Below are 27,948 nucleotides of genomic sequence, written 5' to 3' on the forward strand. Positions count from 1 at the left end.
GGTGGGCTTAGCCTGTCTGGTTGAGGAACATTTTCTGGAACTGTAATAATCACAGAACTTCTAATAAGAAAGATCCCCATCGAGTGTGATTCCTATCATTATCTACAGTAGGTTGAGTTTATCTCCTCTAAGACAGGCTTAAAGTGAGGGCTCATCAAGAACATGAGGATTTTTTTATCTTGGCTAAATTACAGTTTTCATGATCAAGTTTGAGAAGATACTTCAGTGGAAAGATCATAGCTGCTTTAGAGGAGGGGATCAAGATCTGTGAGTATAGCTGCTGCTGTCTCTGTTGGAGCCTGTGGTAATAGTTCAGCAAAAGCCACTGTGTAATGAGATTAGACTTGTTCTTCTAAGTTACCCAGATTCATTACTAATGCTTTGCAGACTTCAGAAAGGTCACTGCTCTAGCTGTATATGTATGAGCATGGCCTTTCTGTAGATACCATTTCTTTGACATTATTTTCTGTTGCTCCTAAGTACTGCAGGAGACTCCTTGAGAGGGGATTGGTTTTGCCCATCATTGTTGTACCAGAATGTCTTTCCAACAAGGTGCTCATGAGACTTATGGTGACTTTGATCTCAGAAACAATTTCCTTGGATATTTTTTCATTTGTTGGGTCCCAAAAGATTCATGTGTTACATATTAGCCATGGTACCTGCTCATCTGTGGAGTGAGCAGGGAGTCAGAAAGTTTCACATTTTGTTATTCACTTATATTTTAGAGATGCCATGAGTTTCGTTGCTGGACCCGATAGTCAAAGCAGGTTTATGTTCAAAATGATTGTGAGTAAATGCAAAAATTTCACAACATTGAGAAGAGAAATGATGATTGCTGAAAATAAACTGCTTTATGGGAGCTCAGGTATTTCAAACCTGCTGTTTAGTCCACTCATCTATTGTTTCTATTCAATTGCTAGTATTGCTTTGCAGCTGGAGGCAGCTTCTTACTCTAAATCTGCCTGAATTTATTAAAAATACTGGAGGACATTGCTCATTTCTAAGCGCTTACACCATTACAAATACATAGCTTATGCATCTTTTTAAGAGTTTTACTACCTGTGAATAACACAAGTGAAATCCAAACTACTCTTCTTGTTCTTGGTAGATCTCCCTTTATCAGGTACCTTAATATTAAATGCTGATATAACGCTCTGGTGGGATATGTTTGGACAACGTGAATTTCAAGCTGAAATCTGTGTGAAAATGAGTTATTCATGATATTTGTGCCTTTTTTCCTTTTGCTAAATGTCAGTGTGCTTCTAACTCAAGATGTTGTTTTCAAGTTTATTAAACTTTCTGTAAGGATTTTCTGCAGAAAATGCCCTTGCTTAGTTTTATTCTAAATGCTGTAGCTTCTGTTAGCAGCCTCTTCTCTCACTAGTAACAAGATTTTTACCCCCACCTCGAGGGAGACCAGAACCATGATCCTGCAATTGCTTGGTTACTGCTAGGTAGGCTCCATATGGTTATTGTACTGGGCTGATGTACGTCAGTGGCAGGATTGAGGCAGTTAGTTTGATGTAACTCCCTCTTACTGTGCAAGGCAGACAGTCTGCTGCCACATCACAAGGACAAATCTCCCTGTGATTTTGGAGGGACCAGCCTGCTTTCCACGAGCTGAGTAAGCCTCTGCAGTATTTTGACGGGCTGATTCTGAACTCATTAGATAGTACTTCTAATCCTATAGCCTTCAAATTAGCCTTAAACCTCCCAAGTTATGTGCAAAGGTTGCTATAAAAAGTTATAGTACAGTATAAAACTCAGTTTTCTTTTCAAATGTTCAATATCCAATACATTTCACTACTAACATGCCCTACGGTGTTTCTTACCTCCAAAAATGCTCATACACATTTGCTACTGCATGATGAAAATGAAACATTTTAAAGTAAATTACATAAGATGGGGTGAACCTGTAACACCACATAATAAATTTATGTCTATATTCCTTCAACACTGTATTTTACAACAATTAAACAGCATTGAGGTATCTTGCTTTTTTTCTTTCGTTCTTCAAGATTGCAACCTGAAAGTCAATACAAGGTATTTAAAGTGTGTGTTTCTACCACAGTATTTCCGAAAATGAGACTTGTGTGGTGATATAAACCAGTGGATTTAAAATAATGATAAATGATTATATATCAATGAGAATTTATTAGTTTCTTTTATATTTCCACTTTTAATCTCTAGGATTTGTAACAGCGTAGGACATAATTTTGGATGCAGATTTAATGCTTCAAAATATTGCTCACTCAGAATGCTTTGAAGTACATGTTTTGTACATCATTGTAGATGTACTTATGTGAATTTAATTATTTTATTTACAGAAGTGCTGGCGGCATCAATCTGAGAATGTAATTTAACTCTTCTTTTCTGTGTGGTTTATGAAACTGTTTCCCTATAATGCTGAATATATATGGCTGTCTTCTAAGACATAACAAATGCTGACAGAATTTTAACTTGTTGAAAGCTATTTTCTATAGCCCATTATTTCAGATAAGTTATCCTTGAAATGTATACTAAAAAAGAACCCTGAGCTCACACACCTTTAAGTGATATGCAACCATAGTTTTAAGAACTATGATTGCCTTTTGGACGAGGTGGTAACGCATTTGTGCTGGGAGAGTGCCCACAGCATTCATCAAAGCATGTTAGAACTCTGCTTACTTGCAGTTAGAAGATCTCACTGAGGATTCTTTGGCTTTGCCAAGTTCATGTGTTTTTCCTCTTGCATTGTTAATATCAAAGACAGTTTAATAGGTTTAGCAAACATTCCCTGAATTGGATAATCAGTGTGTTTTGTTAATTGTTAACTTTCTTCTTGGGGGCCCCAAAGCACAAAACGTTTGTTTGTTGTTTTTTTTGGTTTTTTTTTACAGAACTTTATGAGAAAAGAAAAAACAGTAGGCAAAGTCTTAAATTTTTATTTTGTATCTGCTTGATTTTCTTTTTAATTTTCCAAACTGTAACAATTGTGTAACATCCCTGGTGTATAATTCTTATTAGTAGCTTTATATTTCTAAAACTCTTTAAATATCCCTTTATTTATTGAATACTGAGAGGATCATTTGTTAGCAATGATAAAATGATAGTTGTCTAAGACTATGACATGATAATAATCCAGAAAGAGCTAAATTACACAAACTGTTTCTATACCCTGCTCATTAAGAATTGTATTCAGTTTAACTTTCAAAAGGACAGAAACAATCAAGTAGTAAAAATTATCTGCTATGGGTAATTTTTGGCTTCTATCAAAACCTTAACATGATTTAAAAAGTCATTGTGTGGTTGTATAACATTTATGTTAAAGCATGTAAAACAAATATCTTGTGAAGAAGTATGCAAATTATTCTTTTTTGGCTTAATGATTTGCCAGCATTACATTCAAAAAAAAATCATAAGTCTGTACTATTCTAAGATGAATATTTTACTAGTGTTTTGTAGCTGAATTGTAGCTTTAGATGCTGATTGTCATAGTATTGCATCAGTAAAATGATGTTTTAGGTTTGTTTATCTGGAGAAACTAGTGTGTTATAAGAGATATCATCCCTTATTAGACATCAGTGAATTCACAGGAGAACATTCCTGAGACACTGGAAACAGACACAGACTGAATGTATTTTTGAGCAGGAATCTGGAAATAAAGTTTTGGGATTGAGTTATGTTAGCATTCTGTATCTTTTTTGTATGTGGTTGTCAGTAATATAACAATTTTAATAAAACATCAACTGGTCTTTTCCAGCTGCCCTTTTATTAGACTGTAAAAGCCCCTGAGACTAGCTAAGTTGCAGGTCTCCCAAGAACGTAACAAAGGTCAAAGCCTTTAAAATGCTACATGATTTAGGAAAAAATAGATTTTCAAAGCTGCCTTAAGTGTGTCTAAATATCTCCTTAATAAACAAGACAGATGTTTCTTTGGGAAAGTAAATAACCAAACTATTGCACAATGTAATAATAAATATTACAAGGCAATTAAGGAAGTTGCGTTGATCGGATTCCTTAAGTAGCTAACCATGTCTAACCCTGTAATTTCTCACAGAGCAAAGGTGCCTCTTGCTGTGCAATTAACTGATTTATTAACAGGAGAGTTGGTTGGTTGCTGGCTGACCTGATGGTTTTACAAGGGGCTGCAGCTATTTTCTGTGTTAGTCCTAAACCAGTGTGCTCAGACCAGGGTGGAAGGATGGCAGTACCTTGTCCTTTCCAGCCAGCCACTCCAAATGTACCTGGAAAAAATGGTGCTTAAGTTACTGTGGGCCCAGTTTGCCCAAACTTAAGCAAAAAATTCTTGATACTGAAAAAAACTCTGCAGACAGATGTTCTTTTGAAGATCCAGCTGTGCTGCTGGAATAGGCTGCTAGCCCAAACCCTTCCTCGCTTACGTTGACTACATGTGTAAGTGTAAGAACTTTCTAACATATTTCCAGGGAGGCCCAGAGTAACTAAAATATGCTGAGTTGTTTGGTCTTTGCTAACTTTAGCTGCCTTGGGATAGGGAGCTCTAACAAGAGCAGCTGCTGCTGGTGTGAGTAGCTGGCAGGCAACAACACAGCTGTATGCAAAGTGCCTCCGTCCACATCCTTACTGCCTTTGCAGCTACAATTAAAGATCTGACGATAGGGCCTTGTCTGCATTCCCAAGTAATGCTAGCTCAGCATCAGGTGGCCGTTTCCCACATCTGCAGTCAATGCTGACCTTGAAGAGCTCGTCAGAGCTAAGCTGCATTTGCTGCTCTTGCTGCACTGGCACAGGACGGAGCAAAGGCAAGTTAGGGCTTGTGTCATCCTGGGGAGCTGAGGCTTGTGCTGCTCATAATGAGATCACGCTGCCCAGGTAGCTTGCTTTGACCCTTCATCTGCTGCTGGCTACAATAAAATCTATATTGGTAGTTTCTGTCCAGCAATTGGTGAACACAGACAAAGCCTAGAGGAGGACCCTGGTTTTACTTGCTGAAAATATCAAAGATACGATTATTTGTGCATAGTTGATTGTACTAGAATATTAAGAGTGGTATCAGCAGGCCTAGAGGCAGCTGTAGGGTGATGTCAGTCATAGGTGATATAATTGACATTTTCACATATGTCAATAAGCAGAGATTAAACAGGTATAAAACTAAATTACCCATTAAGCACTGTGATCTATACCATGGTTCATAGGGCACAATTAGTTTGTACACTGAGGCATTACCTGAGTTCCTAAATCTTGTAATGTAGTTGACTTATGAATTGGGTTTGATTTTACACTAAGGCTACAGGAGCTGGTAAGTAAAAATTAAATTAAAAAGTTTTCAGTGTAATTTCCTCTGACCTTGTTTTTCATGATAGGTGTTGAATTATGTAAACAGTGGATCTGTTCAAAATTCCGAATCCCTTTGTGTTCAAGAAATGGCATTTAGTCTGTAATTCCCTTCAGCAGAACTTGAGAGAGGGACATAATTTCACGCATGCATGTGGTGTAAGTACAGGGTGAACGGTTTTAGCATGTTTTGATAGCTACCAGGTTGTGACTAAGCTTATGAGACTAAGCATTATATTCAAATTTATTGCAGTCACCTTATGTGTCTGTATCTGTTAAGCCCAAGGAGTTTGTATTTATGTTTGCGTTGTGTCTTTCCTTCAGCTGAGCTCCCTCTAGTTCTGCTTTGATCCAACATTTTAAAAAATAAGAATATTCTGTCTTTCACACACAAAAAGTACTGTAATTAAGTATTTGAAGACTTGTTGTCACTGTGGCTTTAGGAAGGAAATTGATGCTCATTTAAGCTGTGTAAGATAGATAGCAGCTTTACTAAGGGAAGTGTGTCATGGCAAGCCGGCGAGGGCTGGCTTCTTCAGTGGCCTTTGGGCAGATAGATGCATGGCAGAATTTTCTTCCAAGCATTTAGGCATTTTGGATTTAAGTATGAGTTTGGTGCTTGAAGGTGATTCTATAATATTCTTGTCAGTGCCCAAGAGACCTTTGAAATACTGGTCTTTAACTTTGTAATTTGCTATCTGAAAGTCAGTTGTTCATTGAAATATGGTACCTTCTTGTCAAAAAAAGTACAAAAGCTTCAAAGATGTGGATTGACTTGCATCTGGTTCTCACTGTAAGGAATAATTGTCTTTAAATTGGCTAATAGAGTTCACAGTTGATCTACAGCAACTGAAAAGAGCAAAACATAAAAGGAATCTAGTGCTAACAACAGCAGAGTGATTAAAAGTGTTTAGAAAGGATTTCTGTCAGAAGTAATGGTCTTTAGAAAGAGTTGGCAATTTTTTCCCCCAGTTCTTAATTTAGAATATATGTGGGCAATTAGTAGGTGCCTTTCTTTATTCTTAAATGGAAGCTTTCATTGGTGTCTGTTGAATCCCAGTTTAGAGTATGAACATCAATGTGATGATGATGGTATTGGCTATGGTTGACACAGCATTTCTTCATGCTCCTGGACTGTGATTTTTATTAGTGTGTAATATACTGTAAGAGAATCTTAGAAAATAATTATTTTTGAATCTCCAAATAATAACAGCACTGTGTGTCAGTATGCCTGAGGCAGTGAAGGACTCATCCTCTTGGCCTGGTGCTCCTATCTTGCTTGTTGGCTGTTTCACAGTAGCACTGGGTGATTGGTCGGTCTGGTTTGGCTTAGGTGGTGTGGCTGCAGCACAGTCATTCCTGTTGTCCCATGACTCTGGTGGGCTTTTACTGGACCCAGCAGCTTGTGTGAGATGGAGAACAGTCACTGGGTTCTTCACATTGCTACGGTGGAATGGGGAACTCTGTCACTTGGATGTGTTCATTATGTGGCATTTTTCATCTTTCTCTAAGAAGGTTCATCTAGTACTACTTCTGTACCCAGGACCTAAATACATTATGCCATGGGAAAGTTAAATGTGATACCAGTCAATTTAATTCTAATGACCTGTTTGAGGTACGTGTATTGTAAACACCAGCACATGGTGTGCACAGTGCTTTGAAGACAGGGATTTTTAAGTACTGTACAAGAAGATAGTTTTATTCCACTCCTCTTGACCAAGGTGTTCAGTAAAAGATAGTCTAGGTAGTTTGTCTAATGTTGTTTGTAGCCTGATATTCCTGTCTCATTTCTAACAATATTCAGGTAGGCAGTCAAGGAGTATTAGGTCTCCAGGTTATCTGGCAGTAATGCTGGTAGGAATTAGAGGACATTGACCAATTTAATAGTTCCTAAAGATAAAAACATAATACAAAAGTTGTTGAAGTATAGGAGTCTTGCATTTGCTAGCCCATGGAGGTGGAGTTTTGAATGACTAGGCTGTCATCTGCATCCTCCAGGCTACTGAAGGAGGTTGGAGATGCAGTGCATGAAAAGGGCAGTGCTGCTGCTGCTAGAGTCACCCCTCTGCTGCCAGATCCCTTGCTGATCTGACATATCCCTTCTCAGATCCCTTGACTGGCTGTAGGAGTGTTGCTGTTTTCCTGGAGGTGAGTCTTCACACATGTGCTTAGATAGCTGCCAGTTAAATTGCTTTGTGGACTAGTAGGTGAGTCAGTCTGCAGTATCACTTGTTGAAAACAGCACACATTTTAAAATTACTTTTCTGGTATTGTGAAAAAAAGATTACTCGCTTCAGGGTAACACTGTTCCCCTTGCTGAGCAGGCTAAGCATCCTGAAGAACTAGCGCAACCCAAGGTAAGTTCAAAGCTATAGTTAAAGATTTAATTGAGTATGTGTAAATGTCAGTGCATTAGCTAAAGATAAAGGTCTTAATTCAAAACTGTGTTGAAGTTACTCAGAAAAGGCTTTCAACAACAACAGCAAGAAATTGAGCCATCTGATGCCTTTGTCTGTAATCATGCAGTTACACAAATGTGTGAAGACTCACCTGCAGGTAAACAGGCAAAATTGGCAACACTCCTACAGCCAATCAAGGGATCGGAGAAGGGATCTGTCAGATCAGATACTTTTGATAAGTTCAGAGGCATTAATTGTGATTTTGTTCTTGTTAGATGCTCTTGACTGGTGTAGAGTTAACGTAAGCTCAAAGTAATTCATTGCTGTAGAGAAAAATATATATCTGTATTTGCGTAATAACGTATATTTGTGCAAAAACATGTCTAAAATCTCAAGTATTTAATATACTACAGAGGTGAAACTGTTGAGAGGACTTGAAGGACATATCTGACCCTCTTTTTTCTCAAAAACTGCAGGGACTCTGTCAGTTTCTGTGGATACATTCTCATTGTCTTGCTGTCTCTTTCTCAAACCTAGAAGCATTGTTCAGGTGAAATTTGGAGGTTTTGGATATTTATCGAGGATTTTCAAACATCCCCAGTCTGGTCTGAGGAGCACTTTCAACTGCACTGATGGCTATTTGACATTCTCAAGCATGCTTGCTGTTCATAGTCAGTCAGGCTCTAGAGCGCATGCCTGGAAACCACCTTTCCAGTAAACATTGGATGGAGTTGTGTGTGCATGGTATGCTCTGGAGCTCTGGACTTGCTGAACCCATAGTAATTTGTGCATAAACATAAACTCTGGATAGGACTGCTGCAATTCTGCCAAAAATCCCACATCTTTCTTTGAACAAAGTTTTCCAAGGCCTTCAGTTTTTCCAAAGACTTAGCTTCCACATCTGTGCCTTGGCCATGAGAGAATAGTCTGAAAATTTTAAAATTTTTTTTCCAAAACACACAAAGCATTCATCTGCCAAACTTTCTCTCTCACATGGTTTTCAGATGCCAAGCATTTGTGAACAGTCTTTCCTAGATACGTGTGTGTTAATATATAACGTTATATATATGTGTATACCTGCTTGGGTATAAAATAAACTGTCATGGTAAATGCGCCATTCTTAATTGTCTAACTTGTTTGTTTGTTTTCAACAGGCAGAAATACTCAGTGTGCTCAGTCACAAAAACATCATTCAGTTCTACGGAGCTGTCATCGAACCCCCAAATTATGGCATAGTTACAGGTAAGGATTTTTGTCTGACCTTTGTCTTGATTCTGTAAAATGTTAAAAGTATTAGCTTTACCCATTTTCAGTCTGTTGCTAATTGTTCTGTCCTTCTTTGAATGTTAGAGTAGTTGGCACCACCTACCTCAATGTAAATGGGAGTGCTGCTGGAGGTGGGAACCAGGCTGGGAGCGTGGCTGGTAGCAGCACAGAGGCAGTTGGAGTGTTCTTAACTCACAAACTCAGCACTCCTTTAAATAGAAGTTTTTGTGTCTTCTCTTACCCTGTTCTGTGAATTGCTTTTCCGTTTTAACCAATGCGTGACAGAAGTAGAGGTTTCCATGATATGAAATTCTGACAAGTTCTGTGAAAAGGGAAGGCTGAGAGTCTGCTCAGAGCAAAGCTGCACTGTGAATTCCACCTATATTGAATATACGGCAATCTGCATTGGGAACTTCCCAACTGTGGGAAGAGCTTGAAATAGTCAAGGGTTTGTTAGACACCATAAGACAACTCCCTTTATTCACTGGAAACTAGGTTTCATTCCTTCTTGCATTCCTAGAATTATGTGGAGGTTGGGTTTTTTGGTTTTGTTTTGTTGGATTTTTTTCTATCACCACTTTAAGATTCCTTGCCTTATCTTGGGAGTTGGTCCAGATATAAAATTGCATTACAGATAGTGTAATTTCTCTTTCATGTATGGAAGAAACTAGGTAAGATAGTAGTAGAAAATAAACCCAAAGCATAGAAATCTCCAATGTGCTGAAACAAATGCTTGGAGAGATAAAAACCATGAAAGCATGGATTAGGAAGCATGTTTTGGCATGTCTGTAACACTTCAAAGAGTTCGATACGAAGAGTAGTCTTTGCATGTGGCACAGTCTAATACCACTTTGCAGAACTGCCATTCCGATTTTTATTGGTTCTGAGATGGTGGACAGAACCTGAGAAAATCCAGTTATTTCTACCTGTGTCTTAGACGTCCGATTATCACAGTAGATGGCAGTGTAATCCGGCGGGAGCGCATCTGAGATACAGCACTGTTGGGAGCACGGGGAGCTTTACTTGTAGCAGTATCGGCCTACTGGAGGTCACGGTGTTGCAGCCAATACTCCAGAGGTGCATGGGGGTGACCACAGTCTACACCACTCGGAGGATGCACTGGTGATAGCATAGAGACAGGAACTTGAATACCTTTTTGAAGCAATAAAAAGACTAGAAAGCTAATAAATCAAGTAGTGTAATTTTACAATAATTTATAACATAAGTGTAAACCAGCAAGCAAGAGTAACAAAGGAGATGTGTAATCAACAACTCAGGATGACGTCTGAATCAAAGTCCTCAGTTTGATCTCTCACACGGTCAGTGTTCAGAGGACACTTGACCTGCTTGCCAGTCACAGGACAGACAGCAGCTAAAGTAGTTCATTATGTCATTGAGAGCGGGGACACTAACCAACTGTGTGGAAGAGACTACACTGTGTAGTCCAACACTTGAGGAGCCCTGATTCTACCCTGGCTAAAGAAAAACAGCTTTTTTTTTTTAACAAACTGCATTGGTTCTCGCTGCAGCTTCCAAAGAGTCTGGTGTCCTCTGGGTTGAAAGGAAGCAAGGCTCCATTTCCCCAAGCCATTTTCAAATGAGAGAATGGCTACTGACGAAATAAATGTTAATTGCACTTGAAATATCTTCAGAAGGATTTTCACTCCATGATCTTCTGGATGGCCTTTAGTGTTGCAGACTTAATTCTATGTTTAGTCAGAGATCTGTTTCTTATTGAGGGAGAATCCCAAACAAGAAAAAATCCTGGGAAACTAATGTTACTTCAGAGTGATGGAGATGAGGGCATTCAGCCAAGCGTGGGCATGTACTGAGCGTTAGCTGCACGAAACATCTTACGTGGGATTGTCAAAGAGTTCTCTGAGAAAGGCTACATCTGCAGTCAAAACATGTATCCCTTTGGGATATATGTCAGTGTTATAACTGATCATCCTGCCTGGCAAGCTGCTGACATGGATGACATCATTCTAGATGTCACTGGCTGTCTCTGTCAACAGCGATCTTGGTGTCTAGATTTCACATCTTGTTTTTGACTGCAGCTGCCTCCTCCCAGAAGGACCTCGGAGATTGTACCCCCCATCTGCACAGAAACGTGCGGTGTATCCCACAGCCCAGCAGAGTCTGGATCCAGTCAGGCATTCAGAGCTTTTCTTTCTAAAGCAAATACTTCCTTTCCATTACTGACATAAAATTATCCTCACAATATGATTTCCAAATCCATAAGCTCCTAGTAAAAACCTGTTGCACAATAAATATGTAGAAGAAATACTAAAGGATCAAGCTTTGTTGATTGAAGCTTGCTTGCCTCCGTTCACAAAGAGTGGCAAAGGGCTTGGGGAGCTGAGGTGTCCCTGACCCTGGTGTGGATCAAATTATGCATTGTAAAGGCATGCAAAGCATGCAGCCAACCTATTCCTGAAGAATCCATTTATAAAACAGATGATGACATCATGGGTAAAAAAAGCTTATGTTTTAATGGAGGAAATGTGCAGGTCAGCAGCTTACTCCTCTTTTGGTGACATCAGAAGCAACGCTTCTGTCTCCTGCAGAGGCTCCTTTCAGCGGGAGGTCCCACAGTAATGATCCAAAACTAACTTGCCACTTGAGTGCTTACTTTCAAAGGACTTCCTATTTTCTTCCTCCTTCCTTTCATTTAGCACTGGAATCTTCTTGTATGGCCTACCATGTTCTAGGCTGCAGATTCAGTCTTGTCCCAGAGTTTCCTTCCCCATGCAGCAACTTCCCAGTGGTTTTAATTTCCTTGAAGAGGAGCATTGTTTATTTTTTATGTATTTAGCCTATCATGTATCATTCAGAGATTAATATTATTATTAACAACAATTAGCATATATTTGATGTAGCTTTAGAGGGAATGACTTTGAAATCTGCTTTTGAAAGCTGCTTTGAAATGGCTGAAATTAAACATTTCAGTTGTATGCCAGCTGGTTTGCTACTTTAGGTATGAAAATTTTGGGAGTCCTGTAAGTAGATTTTTAAATTCTGCTTGAGGAGCACACTGAATAGCCTTGGGAGAGAAGGATGAAAAGCTTGAAGTTGTTCCTTGCATCCCCCTGGTCTTTGTGCTACTTGGGCTACACTGGGTGGCATATGCCCACTCTGTCTTGGCAACTAGACAGAAGTAAATTTATCAGCTGCTTCAACTCACAAACCTCCTGTTGTGTTTTTGGTGTAACATGAATGAATACTAAGAAATCATAAAGCTCATTTAATAAATAGTAAGCAGAGGAGCTACGGCCTTTAGACTGCTGAACATGCCCTGCAGCACATGGAAATCAGGCCTGTGTGCCTCAAGGTTAGACCTCTAGTTTCATCCTTCCACTTTTTTCATGAACAGATTATTTGATCTGCTACTCTGTTCCTGCATGGGGAAATAGGAAGAGAAAATTTTAATTTCCCTTTCTACTTGCAAACCCTTTCTTCTTAACAGAACATTATATATTTAACATCTGGTTTTACTTGAAAAAGAAAAATAAATTATCCTTTGTTATGGGGCATCATGTCTATGCAGTACAGCTCACCAGTGGGGAATATCCTGTCTTTGGAAACAGTAAGCAGGATCTGATACCACCAAACTAATCCATTAACTGCTCTTCTAGAGCAGCAAATTCACTGCTTAAATATGTAAAAATTTCAAGTTATATAAAAGTGGCACTGTGGAGGTTTCAGTTGTCTCCAGTTTCACACCTAAATGCGTGTGGGTGTAACTAGCTTGTTATTCCAGCTCTCAGCCCCGCGAGCTCTGACAGTCGGACTGGATTCCATCTGCCACACTTGCAAACACCAGTGGGTAAAAAGCCCTCTTGTTTGTACCCATATAATCCTGCTGTGGATTTCTGTAGGTGTAGTTGAGAGAAGTTAAGAAAAAGGTTTGTTGATTCTGAACAAGGAGCATCCAGAACCTTTTACTCTGGAATTTGAACTGCTTTGCCTGAGCTTTCTTGATGCCAGACCTTTCTAGTGTCTTGTCATTTTAATGCCTGTTGTTATATATGATTTTGCCTTTTTTTTTTTTTTTTTCCTTTTACCCTTAGCAGTAGATTATGTCTGTGTTGGGATAATCAGAATAAATTACCACTGTCCTACTACACTACTAGTAATATTAGCTGCTGAACCCAAATTCTTTGTCATTAAGCCAGAGGTTGACTGCTTTCTGGAACTGGCAGAGTTTCCGTTAGATCTTCCAGTTTAGATGCAATGTTTTAAAATATCATGTGAGTTTGTTTGTCGTTTTTTAACAGAGTATGCTTCTGCTGGCTCACTGTTTGATTACATTAATAGTAACAAAAGTGAAGAGATGGATATGGATCATATCATGACCTGGGCAACTGACATAGCTAAAGGTAAGCAAGACGAGCAGTGCATTACTATCCTACATGGCCAGCACGGTGTAGAGCTGGAGATGGTTTCTCGATGAAGTCAGAAAAGCCCTCCTGTGCTTCCTTATTCAAATTGTAAAAACAATCAGCAAACCAACCAATCAAACAAAAAACCCAAACACAAAAAAAACATACCTTATTCATTGTGCTTTTTAGTATATTCCTTGGTTGTTATGAATCCAAAATAATTTCTGGAGTGAAAATGGCTTCTATGAGCCAGTTTTACTTTTGGTTTGCCCTTAAGTCCCAAGAGGATAATTTTACTGATGTAGAGTAATTATGAGGTAAAGTGCATAATTATCCCTACATTTGATTTGAATTGGGACATTTAAGGAAGCTAAGGGCTTATTCTCATCCAACATACTGAAATTCTTGAATAATGCAGAGCAAGCTGTTTTGTCACTTGTGTCCTCTGTAACCACACAAGAATTAGTGTAAACTAATGAATGGACAGTAAATTCATATGTCGGTTTCCCTGAGTAGACAACACATTAGAGAAAATAACTAAATATGCTGTTAAAAAGCATTAACATACCCATGTAGATGCTCTGAGAGATACGAGCTTTGGTTACTGTTTTTCACTCAAAGCAGGTTATAGGAAGCTTTGCTTCTCCTGCAGCATATCAATATGGCATACAAGTATGCCAACTTGTAAGGAGGACAATTAATGGGAACCAGAAAACATGACTGCTGATAGGTGATGACTGCATTCAGCCTGCCTAACTAGATTGTTCCCTTGCTTTATGTAGGGATGCACTATTTACACATGGAAGCTCCAGTCAAAGTAATCCACAGGGATCTGAAGTCCAGGAATGGTAAAGTATCAAAACACTGAAACGCTCTGCATTTGCTGTTGCTTGCTAATGTAGTGTTTAAATCTGTACCCAAGCTTTGTGAACATTCAGAACTAACACTTTGGCTGTCATCAGGCTGCATTAGAAGCTGTTGAGGCACAGAAGAGCCTCTTCCCTCCTCCCCATCCTGAGCCTGTGAGAGCTTCGTTTACAGTCCCTGGCATCATTTAGAGCACTGTGGAGGGCTCTTTCAAGTTGTGTCTTGCTGACCATGATTGTACCCATCTTATCAGCTGTCAGACATTGCGTGGACACTCCTCACTCCCTTTTTCTATTTGGAAGGGTTGAGTGCCAGGAAAGGCTGGCAGATACCAGACACAATAGACTGGAAAAAGCCTACTATTTGTTATCTAAAAATCTTGTCTTTACTGTGGCCTGTTTTGAAGTTTGACAGGTGTTCATGCTTTTGAGTAATATGCACTGAGTGTGGAGCTGCACTGAAACTTTCACTACTAGTAGTGGGATAGGAGGGACACAGGTTTTAATAATGCATGTGAGGAGATAATTGTCAGGAAGAGTCTAGATCTCATCTCAGTTTTAAGTTTTCTCCTTTTATTAATGATTCTTTGAGGGAGTGTCTTGTTAAGCCTCACTACGTTGGGGAGAATGGAGTTTATCTGTATTTTAGCTATACTCATGTTGCTATCTTTGAACTCAGTAAGGCCTAAAAGGTTTTGCATTTGTTCAGAGGCTTGCAGGTATTCAGCAGATGTTCTCTAAAGCTTCTGAAAGAAACCAGGACAGTAGTGCATGTGTGCATATTCAGGTGCTGGCTCAGTGTAGGATCATTTTTCTTGATTAAATGCAAATCCTTTTGCTATGAAAATGTATTGTGTGTGTCTTTAATAGCATACTTGTAACCTATTGTTTTTTCATTTTCAGTTGTTATAGCTGCTGATGGCGTGTTAAAGGTATGAACACTTTCGTTATTTGTAGAGAGATGCTGCTGCTTGACTCAGTGTTTTGATGCCTAATGAATGAGGTTGATACTCTAACATCTGTTTACTTTTTATTTACTTTTACCAGATCTGTGATTTTGGTGCCTCAAGGTTCCACTCCCATACAACACACATGTCATTAGTGGGCACTTTTCCATGGATGGCTCCAGAAGTTATCCAAAGTCTCCCAGTGTCTGAAACATGTGACACATACTCGTACGGAGTGGTGAGTGCCTCTCATTTCCCCATGTGTAGTAGCAAATCTCTAGTGTGACAGAATTCATGTGATGCAAGAACAACAATTCTAAATAAGGACCACAAAAAAACCCCACACTTTCTTTCAAGACTGACCCATAATTTATAATTACATGCTTGAAAATGATAGGAAGAACAGTGTCTTGCCTACTTGGTAAGATCCTTATCTGATTAGATTAGCATCATGCCAGTGTAGAAAGCACATGCTTCACCACAAGTATTCAGCATATGTCCAAAGGCTTGCAGGGAGCCACTGAACAATCTGCATCATGAAACTCTGTGTTTTTTAGTGGAACAGAAGAAAGAAAAGGTTGTGTTGCAATAGGTGTATAACAGGATGAACTTGATTAGGATTCCACTTTCCATAAAATGGAGTGTCAACTGATTTTATATTAGAAAGTAAGCTACTTCTCCATGCTTAATTGTTTAAAAGACCCTGCTATCATTGGCTGTGAGAATAGAGACTGTACCTCTTATGGAGGTACAGGCCCAATCTAAAAATATAGAAAAGGCCAGCATGGCTTTGCCATTTTTTCTAAAGGGGGAACAGTCAGTTATAGTTAATCAGAATGTCAGGTTTGCAGGTACGGTAATGTGAATTATTTCAATCTGTCCACAGTTAAACTCTAGTTTTCCTCTGCAATACAAAATAGGCTAGAAATAGCCCTACTGGTCAGACCAGTTGTGTGCGTAGCCCCATAGCCTTTCTCTGACAGAGAACAGTAATGAATGCTTTGGCGGGGAAAGGAAGTATGATTCTAGTTTTCATGCATATCTGTGTATTAACCATTTTTGGTTTTGTATTGAATGGTGGGTGGCAGAATGAGGAATTCTTTCAGTACCTGTCAAGTATTGCCCTTTTGAGGGATGGGAGGAGATAGATGAGGGAAGCGCTATGGTTTTAAGGTAGCACCTATGGCTGTACATAGCTAAGCTGATGTCCCAATGGAAGATGACTTAACTTTTTGCCAAACATTTGATTATAGTGGAAAGAAATGTATGAGAGATGATGTGATGTCACTTAACAATGAAAGGTTGAAGGTTTGCAAGGAGTGCAAAAAAACCTAGATTGTCAGATTTAAAATCCTTGCTTTCTTAACTGAACTAGGTCACAAACAGTAAGAGAACATAAGATAACAAATTAAAATGTTAAGGTAAACTGTTACTGGAAGCAATCGCGTATTATCCACTGAAGGGAAACATTCCAGTTTCAAAATAAAGCAAAAAATGTTAAGGAGAAATTCCAAACACGGTCTTATATCTCAAACTGCTCTCATAGTCACCTTGGTGCAAACTGATTCTAAGTAACGTTCTAGAAGTGGGAGAAGGTAAGAAATTGTTTAATATCTTATGATGTCAAGTATTACCAGAGCCTTGGGAACGGTATGTTGCATATAGTTTATTTTTCCTTGTCCAAAAAGTAAAGCTAATTTGACAGTTCTGTGCTTGAAAGTAAAACTCAGCTACCCTCCGTATGAAAACAGTTCAGTGGTACTAGAATATTTTGATGTGATTACAGGTCTATAGTGCTACTTCAGTATGTCTAATAATATTTGACCCACATTTTTTAATATATTGGTTTTGAGCTAATTTGTTCTACTGTGAGTAGAAGCTTATGAATTCATAAGCACTTAGGAATGAATCTGTCTCTTTATAACTCTGGTTTTGGAACACCATTGTTTTCAGAGGAGATACAAGGGTAGAAATGAAGAATGGCAGTGTCCCAAGTTCTCTGTTGATGAAATAATGGGGTTATACCGGCAAGAAATTGTCCGAATATAACAATGAAGGTTGGAATCTCCCTATAATAAGTGTTGGACTATCACAGAATTAGCTAGGAGACTGAAAACAAAAAAAAAAAATCTTAGAAAGGGTATTTTTGTCTCTTCAAATGATTATCATCTGTAAAAACAAAATTTAAAGAATCCCTTTTCAAAGTGGTAACACTTGCCAGCAGCTTTTGTACTGGAGAGACAATCTGCTTTTCTTCTGTTAAAGTCCTGTTAACAAAGAACAGAATCCTTTCAAATGTAAACTAGTAAGATGCTAGGAATAGATACTCTGTTTGCAATATTTGTCGCCTTCCCCATGGTTTTCTTTAATTCCTTTTCTGCTGTTTTGTTTTGTTTTTTTTTTTTTTTCCTGACTGGCTTTTCTTTCTAACAAACCACTTTGTGATTTTAAATATTCTGCTTAAGGTGTGCAAGAGCTTTTTTCCATGAAGTGTCAAAGTCTTTCTGCAACCTTATAGGTCTGAATTGCTCCTCAGCTGAAATGAATCTTCCTCTTTGTGAAAAGTTGCATACATGTTTATAGTTAATGTTCAGATTAGTTTGTCTTGCTTTTCATGGATGGTTAAACTGGTCCATATATTCTCTTTGAGATACATAGTAAATAATTTATAATATTCCCATGAAATGCTAAAGCTAAATTGTTTCAGGAGATTTATTACAACACAAAAACAGATCTTGCACTTTCCTTCAGCCATGCTGTTTTTCTCTTCTCACCCATTTCCAAATTCATACTCTAAACAACAGATACCAAGTGTTACGGGTGACCAACCCAGGACTTGACTTGCATGTCATTGTGTGTGTTGCTCAGAAACAAATCCTTGCATCTCTTCCAGATATGAAAGTGTATGTGGAATGACAATGTTCACTCTAAAAGCTGTTTTGAAATTGTGAAGATACACGCTTACAGTATTTTATCCTTGCAAAATTGTTTGTAGTGCGTGCTGCAGTGTGTGTTTGTGTATCAGTATAAATGTGTTTAATCATAGAAAGCTTATGCGAAGTAACTGAATTATTTTAACACTTCACAAAAAAAAGTGAAACCATTAATTTGCTATTGGTAGCATAGAGGCTGCCATTAAACATAGCAGCTGTTATGTTCCTAGCAATAGTTCATACATTGCTTTAGCTATGAGAACATACGTTATTTATAGAGGGAATGTTGGCCAGCTCCAGGGGTTATCCCTTACTCTTTTTGAAAAGAATTATGAGATCTTTAACATCCACTTGGATCAATGCAGAGAAGACTGACCCAATTTTCATGCTTAAGGGCAGTACCTCTAAGAGTGCAACACCTTCTGCTCTTGCTGTATTTCTGCAAATTGTGGCTCCTGACTCTCATCTGTGAAAACTTTCCTAACAAGAGAAAACATTTATTTTTTTTCAGTGAAGATGTTCAGAGTGTTTGCTTTTTCTCACATTACTAATTTGGGTGTTCCCTGTCCTATATGGCACTTGGAATCTTTGTTGGCTTTGCACTAGAGTGGGGTTATATGGGGCATTTGCAGTTTTGGGTTTCCTTTGTCTCTCCTTTCTGTTTATCTGCATGCAAAGAAGACCTCAACATCTTCAGAGGCCATGTCTTACTACTACATTAAATTATCTTGCTTTGTTTTCCACCATTGTGTCTAGCTTGGCCTGTTTCTCTGTGAGCACCTGCTGTCTATCATCAGAGATGAGATGTATCAGGAAAGCAGGTGATCCTCACCATCAGAGATGGGAGGGGAAGTGAATCATGCCAGTATTGATTAAATTACACCAGAAATGGAAGATAGATTGATTTCCATATGAGGTGAGCTGGGGAACCAGTTCTGAAAATGAACAGAGTGTGTCTTGCAATAAAGAGGCTAGGCTAAGTCAGGTTCAGGTGCTTTTTTTCTTCTGCTGAATGACCCTGGGGACAGGAAGAGACAAATGGGAATGCAGAAGATACACATTTGCTGCTTTTTAGAAGACTGGTAATGCAATCATTCACCTTAGCTGATGATTCAGGGCAGCTAATCCATGAGATGGGGTTGAAGCTCCTATAAATCTGAAAATAGAAACATGTCACCATTGGAAGGAAAGCCTTTATCTACACCATTGTCCTGAGCATGAAATTTCCGTTGTTAGAATGTTTTCTAAACCTGTGTAAATGAATATAAGTATTTCTGACATCCCACTCTTTTGTCTTTTACTTTCTTCTACTCTCAGTAAAAGATAAGACATTAAGAAAAATTCTTCATGTTGTGTTTCTTCATGCTGTTTTTCTCTTGAGCTGTGTGCAGTCTTGAAGTGTTTTAAGCTAGCACTGTTGGTTTAGGAAGGCAGTGATCTGTACCGGCAGTGGAAATAAACACTAACGGTGTCATGATAAAGAAATTCAGAGCAAAATGTCCTGCACAGACTTATGTGCATGAATGAAATGAGACAACCCTTAAAATTTACAGTCTTCTGAAAGAAAGGTAGCAGAGCAGTAGAGTTTTCTTCCTCAAGGCTCTTGGAGACATTTAACATTAATTTCATTAAGTAAACTTGAAAGATGTGTTTAGATACTGATGTGCAAACTTGAGTTTCTTCTCTGTGGTTTCATGGTACAGATGAGGTGATTCTGCAAGGATGCTCCAACTACATATTTGATTTGGGCCAGAGGCTTTTATTTTAAACTGGCTGTTTTGTACACTGCTTTTTTTGTTTGAAGTACACGAGACTGCTAAATTAATTCCTTCTCTCACAGTTAAATTTCCTTCTCTACCAGTAGAGATGATAATTGAAATTACAAATTGAGCTGCCTTCTGGTTTTTGGTTTTTTTTTTTGTTTTTTTTTTTTCACCCCCTTCTAAAAGCAATGAATGGAGGCAAACAGGACAGTTGAATACCTTTATGATAGCTTTCCCCATATACTTCTTATTCTCAGATAAACTATCCTTTTACTTATTCTTTCAAGATACCCTTACCTTTACTAATCAGTCTTCCGACTCAAGCAGAATTATTCAAATAGGTCTATTGATGGAGTACCCTTGTCACTTGATTAAAGGCCCAACTCTGCTTCAGTGCATTTTTTTCTGCTTAAGCAGCATCTGCCCATATTCTCACATTTTCTTTCTAATTACCTTCATAGCTGGCCAGAATCCATTCAAAATGATGTAGCTGGAATAAGCCTGGGTACTAACCCAAATAGTGAGGATATAGAGACTTGCATAAGGATCTTAATGCATTTGGTCAGATCCTACAAAAAATATGTCTTTTTTGTTGATATGCTTGGTGTATGAGCAGAAGAAAAAGTTTGTATGTAGATATTTGTAACAAGATAAGTATATGAAAGTTCTGATTAAAAAAAAAAAAGGAAAGAGAGACACATACAAGTGAAGGTACAAAATGCCTGTTAATTTGGTTGAACTCCAATATGTAGCCCCAATGGTAGAAAAGCAAGTTGGATTCATTGACTTGAAACCTTTTTGGTGATGCCAAACTTTTTTCTACAGAGTAGCTTAGATTCTTGGTTATTGTGTTACCAAAATGCTAAAAGCATGCAAAATTAGGAGTTCTTTCTATATCTTAGGACAGTGTGTCTATTAAGATAGCAAGGAGAACAGAGTCATTTTCTATATGCTGTATATTGTTTAGCTTAACATAATCACATACTTGGAGATAAACAGTTACAGTTTTGCTTGTAAAATTATATTTAATATTTTCATAAACATAACATAGGAGCAAAATACCTTTTGGATCATACTCTGACTACTCAGTAGCACTAGGTGCAATCATATAGAAATATTTTTAAATGCAAAATGACTACAAAGCAAAGATGTGTCTAGTTGGGGCTGAGAAGGAGAGGAGGAGTTCATTGTCTTCCCAAGTCTCAACTGCCAAATGTGGACTTTACAGTGTAAAGAGAAAGCAAAAAGCATTTTCCATGGCACTCTCAAAATTGCAGGCATCAGACCACACACAACCCAGTTTTTCATCTGGGCTTTTCTGTAGAGGATAAAGCAGAAACATTCAAATTAATTTAGTGATAGGATCTTGCACACAAACACTGGTCCAAGTTCCTGCAAATGGAAACTGGTTGCCTGATAATTGGATACAGAATAGTGCTGTATCAAGGTTTAATAATGTATTTAAAATACAAAGTACAGAAATAAAAATTCTTTTCTTTTTTTCTGTTCCAGGTTCTCTGGGAGATGCTAACAAGGGAGGTCCCCTTTAAAGGCTTGGAAGGATTACAAGTAGCTTGGCTTGTAGTGGAAAAAAACGAGGTAAGACTACGTTTCTACATTCAGGTACATAGATCAGAAAACAGTATTGGGGTTTTGCAAAAGACTTTTTCATCTTCTTCAAATTGAAAGTAAGTTCACGCGTATGGAAAGATTAGCAGTAGGAGCTAACACAAAGGGTCAAAGTGATGTTATTCCTCATGAATGGACCCTTTACATCTAATTGTTGCAGCTTCACGTCGTGATGCTGTAGATCAAAAATTGTACAAGTACTGTACTAGTTTCTCAGTCTCAATTGTAAAACCTAGGGGTTTGTTCTTAGTGATGAAAGAAGCCATTGCGTCCAAGGTAGGGGAACAGTTTAACTCCATCTCCTGCGTTTAGGACATCTTTTTACTGGCCGGGAGTTGATATATCTGTAAGAGACCTTCAGCTACTTCAACTTAACTCTCCCAGCAGGAGTCACTATAGTACAAGAAACTGCCGCTTAGATGAAAATTTCAAAAATAAAAGAAGAAAAAATAGTTTTAAAAAAAGAGAGAAATTACAGTTTTGCCACCTACGTTCAACACTACATTGAAGATGAGCTCCTCACTGGTATCGGCAAGGCTGTGGCATAGCTGCAAGCCTCCTCATGCAGAGTCTTTCCATTTCAAAAGCACTTCAGTGGTGTAAACACCGTTTGTACAGTGTCCCCAGCCTCGCTTTTCTTCTTCTCACAAATTGAGGCTTTCAGTTAGTTGGACATGTGAGCGTATATCTGAACGCATAGTCCCTTGATATCAAAGACAGTAACTACATTTAAAAAACATTTAAAGTTGTGACTGTACCACACACAGACAAGCATGGAAATCCTCCACAAAGATGAAACCTCCTCTATCTAGACACAGCGGAAGCTTGGGAAATGTTACAATGGCGAGGCAGTGGCTGTACAGTACAGATTCCTATTATTCTACATAAACTGTTTCTCAAAATGCTTCAGAGTTAAACAGAGGAGTTAGGTTTCCTCCTCTTAGTTTAATATTTTTTGTTGGTGTTTTTTTACCCTCTCTTTTTCCCTTCTACTTGAGGACTGGATTAATTCCAGTGAGTGATACTGTGATACACTGATTAGTTGGAAATGCTACACTAACCGTGTGAAGATTAAGACTGTAGTCTTCTACAGCATTTATCAGAGCAGGAGGCACAAGGAGAATCATTCTCCTAGTTTAGAAGAAATTTACATCAGTTTGGAGGAGGAACCATAAAGCCTTCCATCAACAGTATTTCTTTCCTGTGCCTAGCATGTGCAGTTTTATGTAAGGGGTAGAGTGACATCAGAAATGTTGTAAAGAGATGTGGTCATATACTGAAAGATGTCAGAGGGTACAACACACATTTTTCTACAGTTTTACAGAGCAACAGACTGTGTAAAATACAGTATGAACAAAATGTGTACATGACAACTATCTTACTCATGGCTGAAGAAACCTAAGGAGTGATAGATTCAGAGCCAGCTGTTTGTCTGCCAGATACCACTAGCCTTTTTCTACCATCTTCTTCGGAAGGGTGCCTGGGAGCTTAGAGTGCATTAATGCTTGCTTACGTAGTTTTTATTTTTTCTGGCTATGACTTGGGGAACGTGCCCAGCCTAAGCCTTGTAAAAGTCAGCTTGTGCTACTTTTCTTCATAGTTTCTGTGTCCCAAAGCAAGTGTGAGGTTCAGGTTCTGCTCTCAGTTCAATCTGTTGACATCAGTGGGGTTGCATGGTTCCAGTTCACAACAGAATTGAATCACTGTTGAGCCAGTCCTTCATTTTTTGCACTTCAAGTCTCTTGTTAAAATCAGCATGGAACTGAGGCCAAAGAGTAATTGCGTAGGCTGAAAAATCCCCCTTTGCAAAGCCTGAGCCCAACAAATGAAGTGGATTTTAATGATTCTGTATGAGTTGGTTTTGACTCTCTGCATAATTTCACAGTGTTATTTTTATTCTGGTGGAGTTTTTATATATATATATATATATGTATGTATGTATGTACATACGTATTTTTTTAATCCAGAAAATAAAAAAATGAGAGTTCAGATTATGCTAGGTGTGATCTCATAATAAGTTACCACCGAGAAACGTTATCTTTATTATGACACTTTCAGAACCTGCTACTTCTATAATACATGACAGATAACATTCTTTACAGGTAAGATATTTGCAACTGATTGTAAATGATTTTCCACCTCCTGGAACAGTGAGGGTTACAGACAAATACTGTAGCAAGACTAGCCAGTATATTTTTAGGCTAATGACTCAACCAGAGATCAAGCATCAGTACAATTTGTTTATGCATCGTACAAATTTCTGTGTCTTTCTTGCACAGAAAGCTTTGCACCTTAAGGTATTACATTATTTTAATAATCGTACTCTTGCAGTATATATCTTGTTTCCAGTTTTCGTGGTGTTCAGTGCTTCTGCAGCAGAATTTCTTAACTCTTACTTTGGCTGCTGTGGCTTGTAAGGCTTTTCAGGTCACATAGCAGTAATGTAATTGTACAGTTTAACACAACTTGCTTTGCTTTGCTTCCGAAATGCTAAGAGCAGGACAGATCACAGGGTCTTCCTGGCTGAACAGGACTGTAACACCTGGTTTTTAGCTGTTACAGGAGAGGGACCCCTTTTTCTGTCTTGACCCCTCTTATATTTGGACCCATTTTTACTGAGTAACTGTTGTTTATCTATATATATTTTTTTAGTTTAGTGTGAAACATCTGAAGTCAGTTAACTGCCTTAGCAAGAGCAGAGGGATCTCCTTATATGTGTGATGTTGTTGGGATGCATGTTTAATCTCAACTGGAGAGGCTTCGGTATCTGTATGTGTGTATATGAGAATGGATTTGCTTTTAGGCTTTTCATTGTGGAGGCAGTTTTTAAACTAAAAGTCCTCGTAAGATGGACTGAGGGAATCTTTTAATGGTTTAAAACTCTCAGCAAAGGGAACCAAATAAGCTTCAAACTAATTCTGTGTAGTCAGTCTTGGCTATAACCAGCAACTCCTTGTCTTCAGTCATCAGGAAATATTTATATGAGTTCACCGTGCTCTGTGAGTGCTCTCTGAGATCTGCATGTCCTCATTAATCCTTCTGACTGCAGGCTCATGAAACATCTCTTGTGTCATGTAGAGCTTCACTTAACTCTTTTTAACTCACTACTGTAATCTATATTTCAGCTATATGTTATATCGAAAGTGATTATAGTATTGTACAGCTGGATTGTTTATGTGGGAGAAAGGACTTAAGGCAAGCTGTACATTACACCTATCTTGACAAACATCTTAGAATACCATGCAGTAACCTCCACAAACTATTATGTTTTAGTATTAAAAGTTGTTTGCCTCATTTTCATTTCCCTATCTCCGAGCTTTCTTAGGCAACTCCATTTGCACATTTGATCCATTCCTTCTTTATAGGTCCATTAATTAATCTGTACGCCTTGCTGGTGTTAATTATTTTGATTTTTCTTTTTTAATGCATCAGGCATCATTTTTTTAATTGTGTTTAAAAGAAAGAAGAGTGTGTTTTACTACTTTTAATTGGATTGCTTTTATAGGAAATCTCTTAGTAGCAGCCTAAAGGAACATGCTTCCAGTAACTGGTACATTCTCTCTCCTTTAGAGATTAACCATTCCAAGCAGTTGTCCCAGAAGTTTTGCCGAACTGATGCACCAATGTTGGGATGCTGATTCAAAGGTAAATTAATTTGTGTTTGATTTCTATACCACCAGCCACCATCTTGTTTTGCTAAATGTGTTAGTGTTTTTCTGGAGTACAGTTCCCAGCTAACACCATTGCTGCATGCTGGTAGACACATTTCTTCACAAAGATAGCTGAGGCTGGGGTTTTTTTTAATGTGTTTACATATTTATACCTAAATGTCTGTCTCTCCTTTTTAATCAAGAGTTATTTTGCTACTAATTTACCTGACTACTCGAGACAATGCCTGTAAATAGGATGAGATGGCAAGAATGTACCCATTTTGGAGCAAGTGGAAAATTGTATTTTTCTGTTTTCTTTCAGTAGTTAGTAGTTAATCTTTCTTGGATGTATGTGAACATCATGTATGAAATACATATTTCAGGGTCCAACTTTGATTCCTTCCTTGTGTTGAAAACATATGAAAAATAAGTTAATCCATAAAATCTGGGTAGGAACAGCAGCAACACATTCTAAATTGACATTAAACCTTTCCTAGCCTTTTCCCTTAGGACTTTGAATGATGAGATTTATAATGATTATACTGTAATAGTATAATAATTGAAGTACTGTAATATACTGTTTAACCATGAAAACAGAGTAAAAATACAAATTGAAGAGTGAAACCATTGTCACTATTAATCTGCCCCTGCAAGAGTAAACTAAAAGTGAAATTAAATAGAGTGTTTACTCAGTAAAAGCTTTTGTAGATTATGGGAGTTACCTTCTTTAAATTGACTCTGCTACCATCCTATTGTACATAAAACTGGCTGGAAAGACCCTGTGGGCATACTAGCTTTATTACCAAGTATTAGCATCCATTTCCTTTGCCTATGGAGGTATTTGAGAGAGAGAAGGATAGGTAAGGAGAGGAAATTATGCTCTTTTTCTCAAGTCAAGGCACCAGCAAGAACTTTGTTCCTTTAAACTTGGAAGAAAGTTATCTACTGCTTCAGAGAGACCAAGATTAATCCCAAGGCAAATTATAGTGCTTAGGTCTCTAAAGCTAGAATTTCTTATCACCCGACTAGCCACAGAAGAACAATATGAGAAAGCACATTTGCCTTCTTGGTTTCTTTTTTAAGCAAGGAGTTGCTTTCCTACAGAATAGATCTGTAAGCCTGAGATCCTTCATTGCTGTGTGGTTTCCACAGGAACACCCATTTAAATAACGTTCCCCTAATATCTCCTTCTTTATCCTCTCCACAGAAGGGAGAAAAATGCTTTGAGTCTTTGAATCTACAAGTAGACTGTTTAAGTTCTAGATCAGTAATTACTGAAGAGCACTTTCCTGTGGTAACTACGTATCTTCAGTAACTAGTCCCAACCATCAGCATCACTACCAAATGCCAGAGAGTAAGATTTATTGGAGTTTATAATTTGTAATTGCAGCACATACTAGATCAGCTCGCTCTCTGGCTTGCTCTAGCCACATATATGTGTGTTCAGAAGGCTATTGCTGTTTTTCAAGGAGAGGGGTGGATCTGCATGTTATAGAAGAGGGAAGCCCAACCATCAGGCAGAGTTCTGTCTGTGCAAGCAATTCAGGTGGATTTGGGCTGGTTCATGGGAGTGTTGTTCTCAGAGGCATCTGAGATGTACAAAGAGTGAATCTCAAGTTAGACAGGTTTTTCTGACAGCCTGCTCTTTGCTACTGTTCTCATGCAGCTTCTCTTCTGTTAGGCGATTATAAATGCATTGTTCACATGACTGAAATGGAGTAATCTCTGGTCACAGTTTGGGCATGTGACTGACTGACTCAGTCACGTGTTGGGAAAGGATTGCTACTTACAGCTCTCAAAATGCCTTGATAAAAGGCTGTGTGGCCTGCATGAGCCAAAAGATGGAGCACGCTCCTCTAAAATACTGCTCTGTGTAACGTTCCCTTTTTGTCAGGATTAGCTTTAGAAAATCAGATAGTTGATGCATGAACAAGTTATGGAGGTCAAGCGGGGTGAGCTTGAGGATGTCAGCTGCTCAAAAGCAATTGCTAACGTGCATACTTTTATCCTGCAGAAAGCACGTGGTATCTGTAGGTAGCTTACCCCTGAGAAAAGAGGGATGTGCATTTACTGCGTGGCTAAGGAATATGTTTGGAAAGCTGCTGCAGAGCAGCTGGAGTGTCAGACAGTGTTCACACCATAACTTTCTCATTAGAATGGACAGTTATTAACTTTGCTTTGAATTCTTAAGAATTTCTTCATATGTGGAGAAGAATGTCTGTAGTGCATTGATCCACATGATATTTAGAATGGTAGTCTTTATACAGTTTAAACTGTGCTAGTTGAAACAAACAGTCCCTAGTGGGTTCAAAGCATTTTACTAAAATGTTCAATACTAATTACTTTAACTCAGTAATTATTAAAGAACAATCTGTGGTAACCAAGTATCTTAAATAACTATTACCACATGTTAAAATCCCTACCAAGCAAGCTGCTTTTGCTTGTGTACTAGCTAATTGTACAAACAAGGTTGCTCATCACTGATGCCTTTGTTTACTAGGGATGCTTGCTTTTGAAACACAAGTGAGTGGTTCTTTCTAATTTCATCTGTGCCTTCGGTTTATCCCCAGTTTAACATGAAAGATTTTTATAAATTACTGAATATTTTAATGGGAATCAGAAACCTGGGAACAGAGAAGCGGCAAGAAAAGAAAACCATATAGATTAAATATGCTGGTCTTATGCAGACCTGCTTAGTAAAAAATACTGAGTGAAAGGAAACAGTGAAAACATTAGAGGGCAATATATTTTAAAGATTTTTGTATGAGACATCACAGATATAAAGGGAAACAATTTTCAAAGGCGACTCATGCCTTGA

General features: G+C 38.3%; 1 protein-coding gene across 5 annotated transcripts in view; it reads left to right on the forward strand.

Moving 5' to 3' along the window:
• MAP3K20 (mitogen-activated protein kinase kinase kinase 20) overlaps positions 1 to 27,948 on the forward strand; it is a 94,454-nt gene that overhangs the window by 22,471 nt on the left and 44,035 nt on the right. For all 5 annotated transcript variants that reach the window (XM_032989671.2, XM_042808549.1, XM_042808548.1 and 2 more), the window contains exons 3-9: positions 8,849 to 8,936; positions 13,238 to 13,339; positions 14,125 to 14,190; positions 15,112 to 15,140; positions 15,256 to 15,393; positions 21,364 to 21,450; positions 25,051 to 25,125. In XM_032989671.2, the coding sequence (XP_032845562.1) occupies positions 8,849 to 8,936; positions 13,238 to 13,339; positions 14,125 to 14,190; positions 15,112 to 15,140; positions 15,256 to 15,393; positions 21,364 to 21,450; positions 25,051 to 25,125 (585 nt within the window). The remainder of the gene's footprint in view (positions 1 to 8,848; positions 8,937 to 13,237; positions 13,340 to 14,124; positions 14,191 to 15,111; positions 15,141 to 15,255; positions 15,394 to 21,363; positions 21,451 to 25,050; positions 25,126 to 27,948) is intronic.

Source organism: Tyto alba, unplaced genomic scaffold (assembly GCF_018691265.1).
Source record: "Tyto alba isolate M040663 unplaced genomic scaffold, T.alba_DEE_v4.0 Super-Scaffold_7, whole genome shotgun sequence".
Lineage (NCBI taxonomy): Eukaryota > Metazoa > Chordata > Aves > Strigiformes > Tytonidae > Tyto > Tyto alba.